Source organism: Botryllus schlosseri, chromosome 12, assembly GCF_051294905.1.
Source record: "Botryllus schlosseri isolate E-star chromosome 12, Bs_hap1, whole genome shotgun sequence".
NCBI lineage: Eukaryota > Metazoa > Chordata > Ascidiacea > Stolidobranchia > Styelidae > Botryllus > Botryllus schlosseri.
This window is the reverse complement of record NC_137247.1, coordinates 2,588,063-2,608,553: the sequence shown is the minus strand read 5'-3', so window position 1 is coordinate 2,608,553 and position 20,491 is coordinate 2,588,063. Positions and strand designations below refer to the sequence as shown.

Sequence of the window (20,491 nt, the reverse complement as noted above, 5' to 3'; positions counted from 1 at the left end):
AGGAACCATCAGAAGTTGCGTTGAAATGGACAAGGGTACGAGAAATTTTATTGAAAGCTCAAGGGGTACGAGTACTAAAATCTAGAGTGTCAGCCGAAAATATTTTAATATTATTTTAATATGAATATAGTATTCGTTTTTTGCCGTGCTCATCACAACCACGTTCAGTAATATCATACAAGATGAGATATGGAAATGGGATTTCGACACAATAGGAAAGTGTAATCAATGGTCAAGCTCATAAGGTATAAATGACGATTGCATCTTTGCATGATAACACGAATTCGGTGGTGAATGCCGAAGGCTACTATGGTCGTAAGGCAGATATCAACATTCAGTTATTATTCAATTGTATATTGAAGTTATGTACCTCCAATCGTGTCTAGAAATATAACTTCTGATGTACTGATAACACTGTCTATTTGAATCTCAAATCTCGACTGAGGCAAAAAGTGACAAATGGTGCAGAAATACGTAGCTATCAACTGCGCTCTGATATGTGGATATTTTCCAGAGCCATAGCTATCCATACTTCACTCAAGCGTTTGCAATGAATTTCTAGTTGCGCTGCACTGATCCACGATCAGCATGAAACCGCGACTCAGAGAAATCGCAGTAGCAATACTGACGGTGACTTTCATATCGTTGCTTTTGCTGCAAACGCGTCTGATGAGCGAAACGCACCGTCGGAACGAGAAAATTTCTGTACTAAGGAGATCGGCGCTCAACGCGAGAATAAGCTCTGACGATGATATGCAGGATGAAATTACGGAATCGACAAATTATGAGGATGTATCGGTGCAGGAAAGTGAAGCACGGGCCACCAGGGATAGCCAGCTGCCTGCTGATGAAGAATACGTGGTATGCTATTCACGTAATTCAAGCTAACCAAACATATGCCCAAACTATTTTATATTTTACAAAATCCAAAATGTAAAGAGTAAGTAGTTTTGCGTAAAAACCGAAGCTAAAGTAGTATAAAAACATAACAACTGGAGTGATAAGTCACATATGTAGGCAAAACATACTTGATTTCTCCGGAAAAGTAGATGTTCTTCGTTACTGACCCCTTTTAGATCATACTGGTTATAGGCACAAGTAGGGCCGAAACAGCACATCGTCAGCCCTCCAAAACGTTGGTCTTGGCCCCCCATAGGATGATCAACCAGACTTGGGGAGGGGCTGCGCCCCAGTCCTCCAGCTTTACGGGTACTCGACTTCCACAGATTATTAGTGTAGGGCAGCACGCCGCATGTGTTTACTATAGTCGCGCCAAGGGCGAAAAAATGTTCAAATTCATAATTGAATTTCGTCAATAATTAATATAAGTAATTGCAGTATTTGCACACGTGATCGGATTAACCGGTAGAGCTGAACGAGCCTTCCAAAACTTAGGGCACGTTAATGATATACGATCGTTAATTATTTATCTACAAGGAGTTACACTGTTGAATGCTATTTCGTGAGCTCCCGCTTGCGATATAGTCAGAAAATATGGGAATAACCAAATAGTGACTAAAAGAAGGATCTCTTTCGTGAGACGCACAGGCTTAGATTTCTTGCATCATCGTTTTCTCATATTGCCATTTACGCGCTTACATATGACGTATGTAAGGTCTCTGCCAACAGGTTGCGGTCGTTTTCGATCAAGTTTTTCTCGCCGCGAATGCCGAGTATCATATTGGCCGAAATATATTTTATATGTCTTCGAGTGTCGTGGCGTGGTAATGACCACCCCAAGTGCCTATTTCTATGAATTAAATTCGATTTTCTTTGGGGTGGGGCAAGTTATTCACATCAAATTCAAGACACGAAATAATTTTGGGCCCTTACGAGCTTCTCCCCCTAATTGGGGGGTTTGGGTGTGGCATTTAAGGTCCAGGCTATAAGAACATACGGCATAATCACACGTACTAGGCGATAGGAAATTTATATGCGAGGAAAATTATTACTGTCACTTTCCCTCACTTCCTTTAGCGTGCGCGCGCCGTATAGAACTTACACAGGTGAAATGCATAGCGCGAAACGATCCAAGTTTGGTGTACAGGCATTTTCCATTTTCATGCCTACGAGAATGAATTCTGATTCGATATGAAGTGAACTTGATTTTTCTTGTATTTCTTTCAAATTCGAAATTTCATTCAAGTTCCAGTTTTTTTGCGAATTCAGTAATAACAATTCTCATCCAAGTCGGAAAAACGTCTAACTATCATTCTATTTATAATCTAATTTGGAAAACAATAATATTTTCCAGTTGCCCGCTTTGCATTGCGAATCATATATTTTGTCGATTACGCAAATTCGTTTTTAGAGTGAAGAGCCTTCACGTCAGACGGACAGCGACACTGCAGAAAATGATTTGCCAGCATCGCAGAACGCCACGCCCGGACTATTAACAGCAAAATCAGTCGAGCAAACGCACTCGAGTGACGATTATTGCCCGAACTTTCCGGGGGCATTAGGTTTGTATTTCCTAACGTTAAAATTTATATAAATCCATGTAAATAGATGAGGCTGGATCTTTATCGGTGAGTTAACGTGTTCCATATCTCCTCTTTATCCCCTAATATTTCACAAGGCTATTGTTGGCGATAGGACCCCAATTACCAGGGGTGCGTGTCGGTCGGGTGAAATAGATACGTTATATCGTGGTACTATAGTCTTCACCGTAGACAGTTAGTGCGGGGAGCACGGAATATCCCAGCGTTTATTGGAACGCATCAAACAGCAGGACAGACAGGTCATAAAATAAGATAGACATAGCGCTTGTTTTAGGAAGTTTCGCACATTTATCTTAAGAGGCATCACAAGCAGGGTAGAGTATGGTATGGACATTTCCAAGTATATGGTGTCGAATTTGTATCTATATATTTACATAATTTGGCGGTTTTGCCAAAACCATGAAAAAGATCCTATTTTCGATTTGTTAAATCTATTCCATACCGCATAAAACCGTTTATTGTCAGGTCTCTGTTAGTAAACATCTCAAATTGTGGCTCAGACTCGTCAACATTTTCCGAGCTATTTTTGAAGACAACAAAGTTGTGCAACGCGCATATACCAAGGAAAATAATATTAATGATAAGTATTCTTATCTGTATAATATAGAAACGAAGGATATTTGCCACCGTAACTCCTCCGCAAACTACAAGAGGAGTCATGAAATCGTGGACTCCGAAAATTTAGCAGTAACATGAATATTTATATCAGCTTTTTAAATTTGGAAATAATTTCCTGCGCTTCGCTCGGATTATCAACATGTCATATCGACGTTAGTAACAATATCATTCGCAAAGAGTTAGCTTCCCGGAGTCATGTTATGCCGTGTCGGCCACCAACACGCATTAGCATCACGAAATGTGAGATTGATACCATTTGGTGTTGACTTCTTTATGTGGTCGGTGACTCTTGATAAGAAACAAGCGAACTACATCGCGGTTATAAATCCTTCGTGCATCTGCATATACGTGCAAACATTGTTTAGATTTAAATGTTGCGCTTAATTTATATTGTGGTATAAGTCTGAGTAAGCCTACCGGTTTTGGCTTCGTGTACCACGGGTGTATGGTATATTCACACGGGTGATATATGAGTGTGAATGCACACTTTTTAGCTAAGAGTGTCGGTAGAGTTAATAAACATTACAACGAACATACTTTTGTACGCTACACTTTAGCAACACTGGGTCTGGTATGTGAAACAATATCTTTTCAGTCGGCGCATTGAACGTGAACGTATCCTACGAGCCCACAGAGCAAGAGGCAATGGAAGCGGCTGGACCGGTGTCGAACGGGTGCTACAAACCGACGTGGTGCCGTCCACAACAGTCCGTCGCTATCATCATACCTTATAAAAACAGATTGAGACATCTCATCACTCTCACGCATCACATTCATCCGATTCTACAGGTGAAGCTGGGTTGTAGATTAAAATATGTCAAAACATTGATACGATACCTATATTTTGTCATATCTCTAATAATATGAATAATCCCATCCATAATATTACTTAATTGGGTGCTGTGCATTTTCTTCGGAAGCTCTTGAACGCATCGCTGGATTAAAATTACACTTGAACGCCTACTTGAAAATCACAGTCTGTAATTTCGACTTTCAATCATCTCTTCCTCTGCAACTCTTGCCAATTTTTCTTATCTTCCACAATGTTGTAATCTGACCTCTCCATGTATTGCATACAGAAGTAGACAAGTAGAGAAGTTCCGCTTTTCCAAATTAAATTAAAATTAAGATTATAGCTACATAGTTTTTTCAAATTAGAATAGGATTAGAATTATAGCGACGCAGTTTTTTCTACATTAGATTATAATTAGAATTATAGCTACACCGGTTGCTGTAGAATTTACAGGAACACCAGAAATTAGATTATAATTAGAATGGTAGCATAGAAACGTTTCACAACTTAGATTAAAATTAGATTACCAGGATTATTCTCTAATTAGTCTAAATAGGCAACTAGAATTATCTAGTTGTACAATTCAGATTACATAGGAATAACACTTTGACTCCATTACTGAATTTTTCAGTGATTACTTCAATCCAGCCATTTTCCTTTGAGGCCAGATTGCTCCCCGGATTGTGTGTATTTACCTGTTTTACCGTGAAAAAACAATATTATATTTTCGCCATATAAAGCGTCAGGCAATCCAATATTGCGTGATCGTGGCCGAACAGTACGACAACGGAGCCTTTAACAAAGCCCGGGTCATGAACGCAGCGTTCAAGGAGATTACGACCAAATTCGAGCAGAAGTTCGACTGCGTCATGTTCCACGACGTGGATATGATGCTGGAAGATGACAGGAATCTATATAAATGCACCCGGATGCCGAGGCACCTCTCGCCAGGTACCTCAAGTTACATATATAGCCGTACTTGTACAGTAGGCAGACTTGGACAACTAGAGAACTCTAGTTGTCTAAATAGAGTATAATTAAAGCGAAATGCGGGTAACTTAAAGTCTAATACTCAGGGGTGGCAACCTGCGGCCGTATATAGAAAGAAAATAGTGCGGCCGTGACACGTAATTTAATTAGCTTGTGTTGGCGGCCGTCGACAAGCAAACTTTCGCGATACAATGTCATACTTGGCTTTTCGATTTTACTATAGTAGCGCCCTTTGTAATCTGAGCCCCACAATACAGGTGCGAACAGCAGGGGGAAATGATGAGCCGCATATAGAAATACCAGTTCGGAATCGTGCGCTTCTCACGAAAGAAATCTGTTTATGGTACATTTAGGCGATTCCAACACATTTCCACTATAGCCTACCGACAATCCTGATGGGAGGTCAAAAAATAACAGCATGTAGCGCAATGACTAATAACAATTGATCTACCCGAAGATGCATCATCATGTGTAATTTGCTCTAACTTTGTCAAGACACTACCTCCATCAATTCCAGCAGTGAATCTGATCACATGGGCTGATAAAGGATAAATATTTGATAGTATTATGTGAATCTACTAATAATGATGACGAAATTCATTTGTGAATCTGAAAAAAATATCGCGCTTAGCGCGACTATAACGTATCCCAGTAATTATTCGAAATATACCCACTCATGATTTCGGTTTGTATAATAAACCAATATGAGAAAGTATAGATTCTTCCGGAATTCACCGGAAATGGGCCTGGATAGTTAAACATGGGTATTTGGCGCCCAGTTCGTTCATTGCGGCTTATGTACTGGAATGCGGCCGTAGGCTACATAAGTAAGCGAAATGCGCCCGTGAATATCAAAAAGGTCGCCCACTCTAATACTCTAATCTAATTTGCGAAATGTTTCTCTGCTCTCAATATAATTAAAGTTTAATATGTGGTTTTCCTGAAAATCCTACATGAGAACTGTATAGTGCGAAACGGCCGAGGCTCGGTGCAGGCATTTTCCATTCTCGAGTTTATGAGAGTTAACTGTAATTTGATACGAACATAATCTTGAAATTAATGCTATATTTCATTCTAATTAAGAATTTTAATCGATTTCCAAGTTTTTTTTTATTTGCAATTTTTTCACCCAAACTTCATTGCAGGTCCTATCCGCGCGAAAAAACATCACTCTCCCTGCAGGATTTTGAAAAGAGAGTAAAGTTCTAGTTCTAGTTTCTAGGGATGGTGTGAACCACACAGAACCTTTCAAAAAGGTTCGCGTTCACACGAACCTGAAGCTCATGACTCACATGACGTCATATTGCTAATTCCAACCCTACATTTCATTGAAGTGATAGCCTATATATTAGTGTACTGTACACGATACCTAGCGACGACTCGGGCCACATAATACAATAATGCTGAAGTACATATTGACGTTTCAAACGTCGCCAAATGTATCTACTGGGGAAATCAAATGATATAACAATCCCCTAAAATCAATATATTCCGTCGCTTTGCCATCAATTTCAACGAGGACTTGCAAGGGAATAATCAGCTTACGCCTTAACGGTCTAGGCCAGACAGGACAATGTATATTCGTTGTCTGAGTATTACTACGTTGATATTGAGCAGAGTGTAAAACGGGTTTCTATTATAGCCTACTTGCTGTCGATATCACCCCATTAACAAGTTATACACCAGTAGTCAACATTCCAATCGCACGGATTTGGTTTTTATGATACAATAAACATATGATGTCATGATTGACCCCGTACGCCTGCTAAATAAATTTCAAACAAAGATGCTATAATGAAGTGAAAATTGTAATATAGGCCTATGGCAAAGGTTCACAGTGCAAAACCTACCAAGGTTCGTTTGTGAGCGCGAATCACTAAATGTCCGAGGTTCACACACAGAACGCGCTCGTTAACCTCACGTTAACGCCATCCCTACTAGTTCCCGGTTTTGAAAAATGAGAGGTTCTAGCTCTAGTTCCAGATTTTGAAAAGTGAGTAGTTATAATCATAGTCATAGTTCACGTTGCGGATATTGAAAAAAGTATAGTTCCATTTCAAGTTGCACATTTTGAAAATATACAGTCGTTTGTATACAAGTCTGTCAATAAGTTTTGACAGTGCAGCGTTTATAAGCAACCTAACGATTTTATCACCATATATGCCAGTGAAATTAGGAAAAAAACTTATTTTTGAGCAACCCTGGGCAGCCAGATGACTACTCAGTTCTTTCTTAAGCCATCGACAAATTCAACTACACTCTGAAATATGGGACCCAGTACGGCGGGGTGACGGCGATGTCTGTGGAGAACTACATCAAGGTTAACGGGCACGGGAATAACTTCTGGGGCTGGGGCGGGGAGGACAACGACATGGAAAATAGGTGAGATCATTTGCTCATAGTATAGACAGCGTTGGTACATTGTATCGCAGTCCTGTAGTGTATTGAAATAAATAAATTGTTAATAATAAACTGAATTGAACTGTACTTAAATACAATAAGTCGCACTTATATACTCGATTATATGTAGAAGTCACGATTTCATAACTATTCAAGTATGAAGGTCTGGAAAGCACTCAAGTAAGGAGTTTCAAAACGCAGATTCTGTCGAGGGGCTGCATTAGGGGGAACAAACATGTTTAAACATGACCCGTACTTAAGAAATGTTTAAATGCATGTCCACATTCAGCTGCAATTACAAGCAATTTCTACCGAATCAATACTAGTCAGCCCTAAAGTTTACCAGACCACGACCTGACATATCGATCTCGCATTCCGTCACATGCAACCTCATTTTGTCGCTTGTCGTTTTATGTTATCTATTACATTTGATTCAGCGTGCATGTCTCCACTTTGCATCGCCTAGGCCCAGATGGGTGTCTGATTTCAAAGACTACTCCAAGTCGTTTCGGCACCTTCCTATCTGTTCATTGTATCGCAGTCTTGTGGTGCTTTGAAATGATGAAATTGGTATTAAACTCATATTACTGATGCTGGCTGTATGGTTAACCACGTATGACGCATCATCACCCTTTGCCTTTTGCCAGGATTGCGCAGAACGACCTCTTCATCAATGTGACGAATCCTCTGTATGGGAGATACAAGATGATTCCGCACGACCACCCGTGGTGGTTTAGTCCGCTCTTCGGCGCAGGGAGTTACTTAAAATCGTAAGTGTTATAGCCTTATATAGGCAGAAAGGGTAGGCCTAGTGTTTTATATCCACGGCTACTCAAACTCTTTATAGCAAACGGCCTCAGCCTGAATCTGAATTGCTACATTGAAACCGTATCTAACAACAGATTATGTACACATTGGTTGAGGTGAAAGTTCAATTTTAATCATTAATAAGACATGGGTTGATGCATATCACATTAGGTGAAAACATGGTTGTCAACACGTTAATGTGGACAAGGAAATTGTTGTTTCATGTAACACATGTGGCACATGTGACACCTGTGACACAGGTGGGACCAGGTTAATTTTTTTATAGTGTGACCCCCTGTTTAACATGTTTTAGTTTGCAATGACGTCACAAATCCGCAATTGTGACATCACGGTAGATTGACATTGGCAATTGAAAATACAGGGTAATTTTGGCTCCTCCGACGAAAAAGGCTACCGGCCCGTCCTAAACGGACCAAAATATCTTTAACCGGGACTACATCGTGATGCAGCATTTTTACGGTCGGCGATCACTATCATTAGAACATCCATTCCGTACCAATGATTTATATATATGTACTGTAACTGCTGAACCGACTGCATTGGATGCAAATCGTCCGTAGAGGCGGATATACTACATGGTTTTTCGAAAGTATTTACACAATTATGTCGTAATTATGCAACGTTTGGAAAAAAGCAATTTTTTTAGAATTCATTGTTTAAAATGCTAAGTGCAAAGTGTTATAGAACACCAGTTGTTTTAGATATAACTATATACAAAATCTGGTCAAGCTGTATTAGCAAAAGCAATATGCGAAATGTATTTACTGTTCTGTTATTCACAGCTAAAAGGAGAATTGGCATTCTACATATATTGCTATAGTTCTTTAAACCTTGGTTCTAAAGTGGTTGTGGTTTTCACTGATGCGAAATCGGTTTCTTACAAAGTTCATGTTTGAAAGAGCTGACAGGGAGCTACGGGCAAACTCAAACACAGTGAAAAATTGTGATGCCGAGTTTTCAAATCAACGGTAATGGATTTGGTTTTGCTAAAAACCTAACTATATACTGAGAAGAATAAGGTCTGAAATAGGCTACACAACACGGAAAATGTCCGCCAATAGGGCATATACCCATTTGGAATCTGCAGCAGTAAAATAGAAAAGTAATCCTCTTGCAGAAAGGGACATTGGTCGGAAAAGAAAGTGGACCGAAGCGGATTGAATACGACTTTATACACGATCAGATCAAAGATACGTCATAAACTATGGACGAAAATCACCCTCGACATCAGTAAGCAAGTAACCAGACTTGGACAACTAGACAGTTCGAGTTAGACTAATTAACGGGAAATGCTGGTAATCTAATTTTAATTTATGAAATGTTTCTATGCTCTAATTTTAGCTCTAATCTAATTTGTGGTTTTGCTTGAAATGCTGCAGGAGAACTGTAGTGTATATGTAGTGTAGAACGAGTAAAGCTTTCTGTCCACGTGCATTCACATGCTTTTTAGAATAAACCCTGATCTGATATGAAGTGAACTTGATTTTTGTCGCATTTCATTATTATCCCAAGTTCTAGCGAGTCCTGTAATTCTAATTCTCACCTAATTTGAAAAAACGGTGTGTAGTTATAACTCTAATTCTAGTCATATTTGGAAAAATCCGTGCAGCCATAATCCTTATCAACTGTGTAGCTCAATTCGAATTGTAGTTTCATTTGGAAAATAGCAGTGCAGCTACAATTCTGATTCTAATCTAATTCGAAAAAGATGAAAATTTTCCCAGTTGTCCAACGATACTGGCCACTCTCATCTCAACGTGTAACGATCCGAACTCATTCCGTACCAGGAACATTCTTAGTGGAAAAAGCCATCGTCAGATTCAAAAGTCACGACGAAATCGGTCGACTTGAACAGAGGAGTTCGTCGTTCACAACAGAAGACGATCAGACGATTGTAGAGTCCGGGGCGCTGCCGCAAGGGCGTTGCGAATATCACTTGTTCACAAACAAGACTATCAACAAGACAATTGGGCTTATGGTAATGTCACTTAAGTATTTTATATACCGATGTTGCTTTTAGCGTCATCAAAATATAGATGACATGTCAAAACATACTTCAAGTGTTGAGTTGTCTACAACAACGATGCAAATCAAATTTGACGTTATTTCCAACCCGTAGAAGTGACGTTATTTGAGTCTTTCATCAATGATTCTGGGACTACTCAGTACCCACCGTCCAGGCTATTTTTGCGAATCCAAAATTTTCAACTGCAATAACTTCGCTTCTACCGGTTGAAAGCGAGTAAAAACTGTTATGCCTCGTTCTTTTAGATAACTTCATGATTTAAACTTCATTATGTTATATTCAAAATTTACATCAACCAGTTGGAATCGAGCCTATTTAGGTGTGCAGCGTTTTTAGACAACCAAGCAATTTAATCAGTGAATCCCCGTAATCGGAACAAATGGTCATTTTGAACAACCCTGATATACATACACCCACTCAAGAACTTCAAGTCTGCAAACTTATTCCAGGAAAGAAACCGGCTGAAATACGGCCGTATGCATCACACGGTCGAAAAGGCGATCGAAATCTGTAACGAAATGCGAGAGTTTTGCGGCGCGGTAGTGGAAGAGCATCCTGGACGGTTTTCTCTCAGAGCGACGGGATACATGCACGAGAACTATCTCCGCTACAGACAGGTGGGATGACAGTGCTGCTTGTTAAAAAGACTTGCGGTCGGCGCTGATTATTCCTATGAACAATTAATTTTACGTCCATAAGGCGTAAGGATCATGTGAGCCTGCTGTTGGCTGTCTATTACGCTGCCTTTCGCCTTATTGATGACATAACCATTGTGGATTTATGCAACATACAACACAGCCAACAGCAGACTTGGACATTGTGGACAAGTAGACTAATTGGAGCCGGTGATTTAATTCGAATCTAATTTGTGAAATACCAGATTTAGGTATCCAGTTACAGTTCCATCGGAAACGAGCCGCGGAATCGAACGATATTTTATTTAACTATCGCAATCAGTTGTTTTTGCGGCGCAAACCTTATCTTAATCAGCTGATCGATATTCTTCTTGCTAGCACCGCTATCCAGCGATTGATAGGAAATCTCCGTTAGGAATCTTGATCATAAATGTTGCGAGGTCTATTTCAATATGAATATAATATTCAACTGTATATTGAAGTTCTGCATACCCTAAGAAGCTCATCCATATGACGGTGCTACCACTGGTAACATTGCTTCCTTCTTATGCCCAGGGAATCATGAATCAACACGAAATCATCGAGGTTCATCACACGAGATCGGTTCGGGTCAAGTCCTGCCAGTCGTCGGAATACATGAGCTTTTTCACGAAGCCTGTCGTACTGGAAGGCGACGCCAAAAGCGGTAGGCAATATCGATGAAGATTATTGACCATTAGCCAATGAGACAAGGAATATATTCTGTCAAATGTTATCTCAATGTTATTGCACAGCGCTCACATGATGTTATGGCATTTATGGCATTCATGATTAGGTTTACCATACGTCCCCCTTTAGGAGAATTTGTCCTCCTCCTTTACAGCTTTCAGAGCTAAAAAAGTGGACAGAATCAGATGAAAATGGGCGTAAATGGCGTCATATAGGAAATTCGTGGTTCGAACGAAAGTGACGACCTTTTTTTTAGTCAACCAACGTAAACTGTGAAAGAAAAACTGTATTTCTGGAGCTGAGCCGGAAAGTTGAACTTTTTTAGTCAACCAACCACAATTTTTCCCGATTTTACTCCAGTATTCCAAGTTTGAAAATTTTGAAAAGTGTCCTCCTTCCCGATTTCAAAATATTCATGATCTCTGTGTCAGACGTTATGGTTGTTTGCGGTCTTCATGGTGTTTGTCGGCTACTATGGCCAATGGCCATTTACACCAGGCCGGTGTTCCTTATTTTTGATTCCGTATCTGCCGACTTGTAAGCACGGCCCACTTCCAGGCTTACGTGAATGAGATGGCGAGGAAGAGCCTAGATAGACCTCCTACACTTAGGAAGGAATTCTGGAGTCGACCTCGGTCGGATTCGAACCCACAACCCATTGGTGGATTATACCACTACGCTGTCTCGCCACCTGTGTGTCTGACCATCTTGGTACCCTGCAAACTCAATTCTAGTCATATTTTGCAATAAATAGCAGAGATGCTTCCACATTTCTGGGGAATCCATCTTGTGTCGTGTATACCCTCTCTCAAAATTAAAGAATTTTACATAGGCCTACTATAATATTTTGTATATTTATCAGGGCGTTCGCCAGCTTATTACATTGAATTCCACATTCGACTCTTCTACCACGTGGACAAGGTCCTGCATTACTCCAGTGAGATCGTTTCCGCCCACGGGTAGGCAACGTTTTTCGCAGCAGAACCGTACTTCTGCTTTTGGTTGACCCTTGACATGCGTTGATGACAACTACATCTTGTATTACTGATATGTATACATGACGTTTTACCGATTGACATCTCTGTGTCTTTGAGTAGTTTTCAATTCATTATACACTGTTGTTGATGCACATTATACACTGTTGTTTTGCACCAGTATTATATAGTAATGTATAGTAATGTGGTCGTTTTTCTCCAGGGATAGATGTTAGAGATACCATCATTGATTGGAAACTGCCGTGAGCTCTGCGTTTCAACCCGTCTATAGTCTAGTCACGCTTCACCGGCGGCTTCTTGGTGATGTAGACAAAAGCTTCCCCAATAATATTTCTATTAGAATCTGGCTCTAACTAGGTGACAAGTTTGCATCATCACTTCCATCCAAATATTGTAGATATATCATAGTTTATTTCTTTTTGTGACTAGACGAATGTCTAGGGTTCGCCGAAGGCTTGCAGTATCGAATGTTAACATTCGATACTTGCAGATGAACGTATAGATAGGTGTTCGTATAGAAATTAAACATGGAACGGCAACGACCGATTTTGCAGCTTCGTTCCGCTTCGCCGAGGCTGGAGTGGAGAATTGTTTTGCGTAAGCGACTGTAGGATTTTTGGCAATCCAAAAGCTATCTTCCCGAGCGCAGAAATTATTGAATCTGGTCTTGATCGAAAGCTATTGTTGCACCGATTCCGAAAATATAAATTAAATAATGATCAGGCACTGATCCACCTGGAATCCGTCCTCAAGTCTGAAATATCGGCATTGTTCGAACAATCGGAGAGTCGCAACGGGTCATTGTTATGGCCATTGTGTTGCGGTTACCCGATTGTTCTGAACAATGCCGATATTTCAGACTTGGAGGACAGATTCTAGGCCGGATCAGTGCCTGATCAATATTTTAATATATATTTTCGGAATCGGTGCAACAGTAGCTTTCGATCAAGACCAGATTCAATAATTTCTGCGCTCGGGAAGATAGCTTTTAGATAGACAGAAATCCTACAGTCGCTTACGCAAAACAATTCTCCACTTCAGCCTCAGCGAAGCGGAACGAAGCTGCAAAATCGGTCGTTGCCGTTCCATGTTTAATTTCTATGGGTGTTCGCCACTGCCTTATTAGAGCGCGCTTTATTCCCAGTTTGTGACACTGCAAAAGTCGGCTATATTTTCTTAGTTCATAAGTGTAGTTTTATGCGTGTGTAGTTTGTATAAGTAACAGCATGTATTTTGTGTACATTATGGAGATAGTTGAGTGAATGATATTTCGTTTGATGATGCGTTTGGACCTCAGGTATTTTCTGTTCTCGTGCCCAGGCGAATTGAATCGGACCTCGTACACGCAAAGCTAAAGAATTCAACTTGGAGTTCCCTGAACTTTCCGTACAATTGTGAGTATGGTGATATCTTGTACAGTACAATATACAGTCTGTCATAGTTTAAGGTAAGTATCAATGAATTGAGATTTAAGTATAGTTTACAATTCGATTGTATGACGAATGATGGGCTTGGATATAAATTTCCATTCATATCTTAGCGAAAGAAGTGTGAATTCATACCCAAAATGTCGTAGGCCTACACGAAAACAGCACGTAGCTCAGAATTCTGAAACCCCGTTCTCGGGGTGTCGATCGAATATTTCACCCGACTTGTTAGCGACTGAACATCATTTCCTAATTTGTGTGTTTCAATTGAAAGCCAATTTGAGTCAATCATCATTATCAATAAGCGTTTTTCTTTCTCTGTATATATTCAATCGCTATAGCTTAGTTCTGTTGGCTTCCTTGCGGAAGAGACGGTTCTGATTGATTTGGGTGAAAAGCATTGTTATAAATCCTGCGTAGGCTACCTATGTTCTTTCGTATTCCATTTGTGCTTATTGCAATTTGCCATGTATCATTTGGATTAAAATGTTGTGTTTTATCTTTAGCGCGGCATTATTCTTATAGGCTGGTTCTGTCTTCGTGTGGCACCTGTTGGGTTTGAAATCTGTATACCCACTCTCTTAGCTAAGATTGCTGTCTCTCATCATTTTGTTACTTTACAGCTAGGTTGAAACTTCTGAACACAACGGACCCGAAGAGTTTGGAGGCTGCGCTCGGAGAGAAAGTAACTTTGGACGAAATTATCAAGAAAAGGGACGGCCTGCTCACGGTGAAAACGCCTCTGAGCGGGGTTCTACGGCGTCCGGGTTGCTACGTCTGTAAAAGCACTCTCACTGACCACGACGGCGCGGTGCTGATGCAGTGGAACTGGTGGTTTGAGATACGCGCGAAAACGGAACAAATCGAAAAGGAAATTTTGGTAATAATAGCTCGCGTTTTTGTAGGGATTTATAACCGATTGGCGGTTGAACGTGTTTTCGAGTCATATTTAAAGGGCTAGAACTAATGACCTTCAAAAATCCGCAACTAACTAATGACGAATAAGTCAATAAGACGAATTACTGAATTTCAAGTGAGCTAAGAACAAGAACTGTCCAGGTCTTATCACTATGCTCGAAATATGACGTGGTATCAAATCAAAGATTAAAATTATAAAATTATTTTGGGCATAGAACTTCACGAGTGTTACTGTACACTCTAGCTCAGAGGTCTTGAACACGCGGCCCGCGAGATCATTTTGTGCGGCCCGCGTGGGCATTGTGGATTTTGAAATTTTCGACAATATATCTAACTGCCACATATATTTTTTTAGATTTGAGAACTTAAAAATCGTTTTAAAACTACTCCAAAAACATGAAACTACTCATCAAACTTCACTTTCAAAAGTTACCATGCGGTGAAAGATCATCTATTACGTCACATTACCGGATTATGATGGTAACCATTACCCGTTGGTGATTTTTGACTGAAAATGGTGATTTGGACTTGAACGCGACCTTTAGTAGGATTACTCGAACTTGAACTGAAGGGGTGATAAAATATCCAGTTGAGTTGGGTCAAACTTTACAATCAGAGAAGGACTTGAAATGATATGACTTGGCACCACCGCAGACGCAACAAACTATCAGACTGTTATGGGAAATAGTAATATATCAAAAGGCCGTAGCTTGCGTTTCGTATCGTATTTAGCTAGCTAAGCAGAGCGGTATGGCAACCATTGGCATTCTGTGGAGATAGTTGCATCTCGCGTCATCTTTGGTGTCTTTGTCCATCGCTAATCAAAGGTTGCGAGTAAAGTAGTGGCAGTGTGGTACACGCTTCCCAGCTGTATCACAAATGGATTCTTCGGCGATTGGACATTTCTATTGCTGTGGCGCATTAATCATTATATTCAAGTTGTTATTGATCTGTTCCAATATTCGAAGGTAAATCTAACGCCGATTTAATTTGACCTTGGTAATGTCATGATCAATATCCTAGTTATCAGGATTAGGCTGTAGGCTGTACTGCTCCAATGCTCTGATATCAGATCAATCTTTGTTAAATTCTAAAATATTGTACCTATTATTGTGGCACGTCAAATGTCCGCCAGTTGCAAAATTATAACGCGGTAGCTTTTAGGATGTTACGATGCATTTGCGCTCTCGCATGGTGTATATAACTACTTATTTTGACAAACTAGGCCAAGTAGCCTACAACAATTTTTTTCGCGCCAGGCGTGAATTCATAATAGTAATCACATTTTCACGATGTGTGTGGAATGCCAAGTCTGCAAAGTACTGTCAAATAAGGCCTACTTGGAAATACATTGAATACCCATATTATTGGTGCTGCGGCCCGCGACGCCATCAGAAACTTGGAAATTGGCCCTCGAGCACATTTGAGTTTGAGACCTCTGGTAGCTTATCCTCTGTGGTATACGGCCGTAAACCAAACTTTACGCTGATTGGTCGAGAGACAATGGCCATGGATACGGCGCAGCAACGGATGACGCTGCATTTACCTAAACCTATAGTCGGCACTACGATGTATTCCTATAGCCGTGTAGACTGTATAAAAACGACAAGATTACAGTTAAATGTTTATTTCTTCATCAATAATAAAATTAGGAAAGGAAATAAAATATTTAATAACGTATACTGAAATATAATGCCGAAATACTACTGTGTTTATGAACAATCGCATCACCAAATACGAGAGCGCTTAAGCTCAATGTAATATTTTTAGATACAAGAACTCTTTCTGCTGGCACAAGCACGCTGGCGTATCTTGATAAACTCCAAGGTACACAAATGAAAGTGTGAATGGCCTCTCCAAACGACGCGAAATCTGTCATCGCGATAACTTTTTCGTAAAGTTCTAGTCCCTGACGTTACCCCGGACGAGTGTCCGCCGGATATATTCGGTTTCGTTTCAATATGAATACACTATTCAATTATATATTGAAGTTCTGTACCTCCAAAAAGTATGTTCACATCCAGGACAAGCAATTGCGCAAAGTGGCCAAGGAAGAAGAAAAACTATCGATCTCGGTGGAGAAGAAGAGGCAAATGTGGTTGCAGCACCAGGAGAAGATGAAGAACGCGGGGAAATCCGGACCGATACCGGACCACATCTTGGAAAGGGTAATGAAGGAGTCTCACGTCATCTGACGTATCGTAGCTGCAAATAAAATTACAAGCTGACGCAAGGCGTGCGTGCGGTTATCATGCCAAGTTACGAAAATGGAGCGACGCATGTCACGCCGTGGACCGCATATTGAGAATTGACCACATGAGAGTGGGTTCAAATATTACAGAGTGATTTTATAGAACATTTTGCACTGGTTAAGATTTCGTGTTAACTTTTGACACGAAATTATTATTCGTTTTTGAGGCTCAGCAAGTTATCAAGGCTGTGTGACAGACTTGGAAAAGTAGATAATTATGGTTGTCTAATAGACCATGGTTAGAACGAAATGCCGATAAATCTAACTCTAAGAAGTTTTTGCGAATTCAGTAATTGCGATTCTAATCCAATTTGGCAGAAACCGTGTCGCTATAACTCGACATTTACTACAGTTGTACACTGCTGGGTGGTGCTCTTTTTTGATTTTGATTTCTCCGCGTTGAAGGTCATAAAGATATTTACTGGTAACTCAGGGAGCACTGTTGTCTTTCATCACGCACCATGTTGATCTATTACGCTTATTGAGTTCTTTTTTGCCTTATAGTATAACAGGGCTTATCTTGAATCTGTTTCCATTCCTCTTTGTTTATGTATCTTATCTGTTGAGTATACGCCCAGTGTATATTAGCCATCATGCGTGGACTGTGGAGTGAGTATTCTTGTTGGCGTTGATGCGGGGTCGAAACAGCACTTCGTCAGCCCCACAGACGTTGGTCTTGGCCCGCATACGGTGATCAACCAGACTTTGATGGCTTCGCTTTCCCCAGACCCCCCCTTTCGCATCTATTATTACCAACTTCATATTTCTGCGCTATATGGAACGGGATTACGTCGTGTGTAGGCTATGACACTATAACACGACTTTGAAGCAGGCTTAAATGTTAATGGGCTGGGCGACCACCCACCCCAAAAGCTACCACTGGTGTTAAGACAGGGGCGGGCAAACCTTTTTACTCGCGGACTGCATTGAACATATGAATCCATTCGTGGGCCGATTAAATTGAAACAAAATATCGGCATTTGATTATATAATGAGGTCACGGAAGTAATATGTATGTATAATTAAAACAAACCAAGCATTGATTTGCTGATAACGTACACGCGTCAGAACCATTGACGAGATTTTATAAGCTCCTCATCCTCAACAACCAATTTGTCAAAACTAGGGATGAAAGTCGGCGGCCTCGATTCTTAGAACAGGATGGGAATTTGAATGTGTGAGCAGCAATCTCTTCATAGATTTGCTGATTGTACTTTCGGTTCATCTCCAGGACACACAATGCTGACAACATCATAACCATGTTACCTCTAGATACGCTTCTCCTATATATGACTATATAAATATAAATTTTATTTATTTTATTTTTTTGTCAATAATTTTAATAGAATTCTTGAGACTTTCGCGTGCCGCACAAAATGATGTTGCGGGCTGTATGGTGCCAGCGTGCCATAGTTAACCCAACCTTGTGCTAAGGCTTGTCGATGCATTGAAGCAAATCCAGTCTCACAGGCATGTTATCTGTCGCCATAGATACCGGTATAAGTGGTGACATTGTTGGCGTCATAACAGTACTGTAATTGAACGAGTGATGAACTGAACAAGTGAACATGCTCTGGCTTGTATCCATAACTATGCCGGCTATAGGCGCTATACACAACCGCTATCCTGGTTGAGCTGTTTGTTGGTGAACGTCGTTCAAACAAAATCATTTGTGTATAGACGCCAAATGGATAAGAACACTGATAGCTTGCGTTGACGTGTTTCGCTTGAAGATGATAAATTTTCAGCGGCGCATTTTCAATCAGTCGGCCATTTATTGAATTCGTTCATTGAATCTAAAACACCACAAGATTAGAATATCCTACTGGTCATATTACGATCAATATTTTGAGCACAACAACTTGCTTGTTGCCGAATAATAAATTCCCCAAATTTGCAGAAAATTATGGAATATAATAGTAAGCCTCGAAGTCCATGACAGTGAAGAGTGCTCTAGATATTGTATATAGAAGTATCATTGGTTGCTCAAATTGAAAACGCGGAATTTGGAAATAACTTGCGATCTCATACGCAGCAACATACTATCAAACGCACGTGCAGAAGGATACCAGGCCTCACTATACTATTGAGAAAACAATTGGCTGACAGAGAATTAGAATTAGACTTACAGCTACACATGCAGTTTTCTCCAAATTAGATAAGAATCAGAATTACAGAATTCGTAAGAACTTGGAAATTGAATTCAATTCCGCATTAGCAAGAAATACAACAAAAATCAATGTCAGTTCACATCAAACCAGAGTTCATTCTCGTAGTATTCAGAATGGCAAATGTCTATACACCAAGCGTGGCTCGATTCGCACGATACAGTTCTCCTGTAGCGTTTTCAGGAAAACCAGAAATTTGATTAGAATTAAAATTAGATTACAGTCAGATTACCGGTATTTCGCTTTAAATATACATCTAGAATTATCTGGTTGCCAGGTCTAATGTACTTAATACCAACGAAACTAACGACGCCATGCTGCATGCCTAAATACGAGAAGCAAATCTCCGGACACGAACTGCTTCCATAGACATTACACTTCAAATCGGTAAAGAATGTGCCTTGGCTATGGAGCGAATCGTGCCCGTCAAGAAAGTAGGAGTGGTCAAACTCCCGACGATGCAGCGCCGTCGTCCGAATTTATGCAATTCCAACTCGCCACGAACGCACCTACGAACACGCTTTACGCTTCCCTTATCGTGGCACAAACACAGTTGGCACAGCTTACACTGAACGCGTCCGTCTCATGTGAAAACCGCCGCTATATTCCACATGTAGCGAGCGAATATTTTTTTGCCTTTCTGTAAACACTTGAAGGGCACAGTCCGTGTGGCAGTTTATATACGACTGGTGTCGAGTCTTGCCCGTTGTAAGCCGGTGTATGAAGACTATCTTAATCTATTTACCAATTTTTCGTGGAGATAAGTACAACAAATATGTGCTTTTATGGAGAGCTGAAGTAGATACGCAAGGTATGGATATCTTGTCGATATGCAACAGTCGTATATAACCGTTTAATTCAAACGTTCTAGTGCGATCGTCGCCAGCTGTTGCTTAGTTTAATAAAGCATTTCATGTTTTCTATAATATCAAGTAATATATTGACTTCATCAATTTACGAATGTATTATCTATATTTGCTATCTCGCGGCTGACGTGTCCTGTCATCAACAATGCCATCACACGTAAATATGGTTTGAACGATCTTAAAACCACATTGCTTTCGTGACCTATAACTGCAAATCGATGCTAATAGCTTGATTATACTCGAATTGTTACGAATTGCTTCCAAGTATGAAAATCTATACACATAAGTATTTTCTAAAGATTTTGTCTCAAGTGTTTGATGACTTCATAATACTTGCTAAAATATGTTCACTCTGATAACACAACAT

At 40.2% G+C, this 20,491-nt stretch overlaps 2 protein-coding genes and 1 long non-coding RNA gene across 3 annotated transcripts in view; all 3 read left to right on the top strand.

Annotated features, from left to right (window-relative positions):
* Window positions 1-20,491, top strand: part of LOC145451529 (coiled-coil domain-containing protein 124-like) — a 93,741-nt gene that overhangs the window by 33,119 nt on the left and 40,131 nt on the right. The gene's annotated exons all lie outside the window — the stretch shown is intronic.
* Window positions 1-20,491, top strand: part of LOC145451538 (uncharacterized) — a 232,931-nt gene that overhangs the window by 212,116 nt on the left and 324 nt on the right. The window lies entirely within an intron of this gene.
* Window positions 418-18,911, top strand: LOC145451513 (uncharacterized). Its single transcript, XM_080329724.1, has 14 exons — window positions 418-861; window positions 2,312-2,462; window positions 3,715-3,908; window positions 4,653-4,863; window positions 7,140-7,284; window positions 7,950-8,072; window positions 9,248-9,360; window positions 9,918-10,108; window positions 10,606-10,773; window positions 11,347-11,476; window positions 12,362-12,458; window positions 13,815-13,888; window positions 14,545-14,801; window positions 16,864-18,911. Exons 1-14 carry the CDS (start codon window positions 589-591, stop codon window positions 17,032-17,034), a joined length of 2,298 nt encoding a protein of 765 aa, XP_080185850.1. The 5' UTR covers window positions 418-588; the 3' UTR covers window positions 17,035-18,911.

Coding starts and splice junctions, on each gene's coding strand:
- LOC145451513 (XM_080329724.1), top strand. CDS start 589: ATGAAACCGCGACTCAGAGAAATCGCAGTAGCAATACTGACGGTGACT. Junction 862..2,311: donor CTGCTGATGAAGAATACGTG/GTATGCTATTCA, acceptor ATTCGTTTTTAG/AGTGAAGAGCCTTCACGTCA. Junction 11,477..12,361: donor GGAAGGCGACGCCAAAAGCG/GTAGGCAATATC, acceptor TATATTTATCAG/GGCGTTCGCCAGCTTATTAC.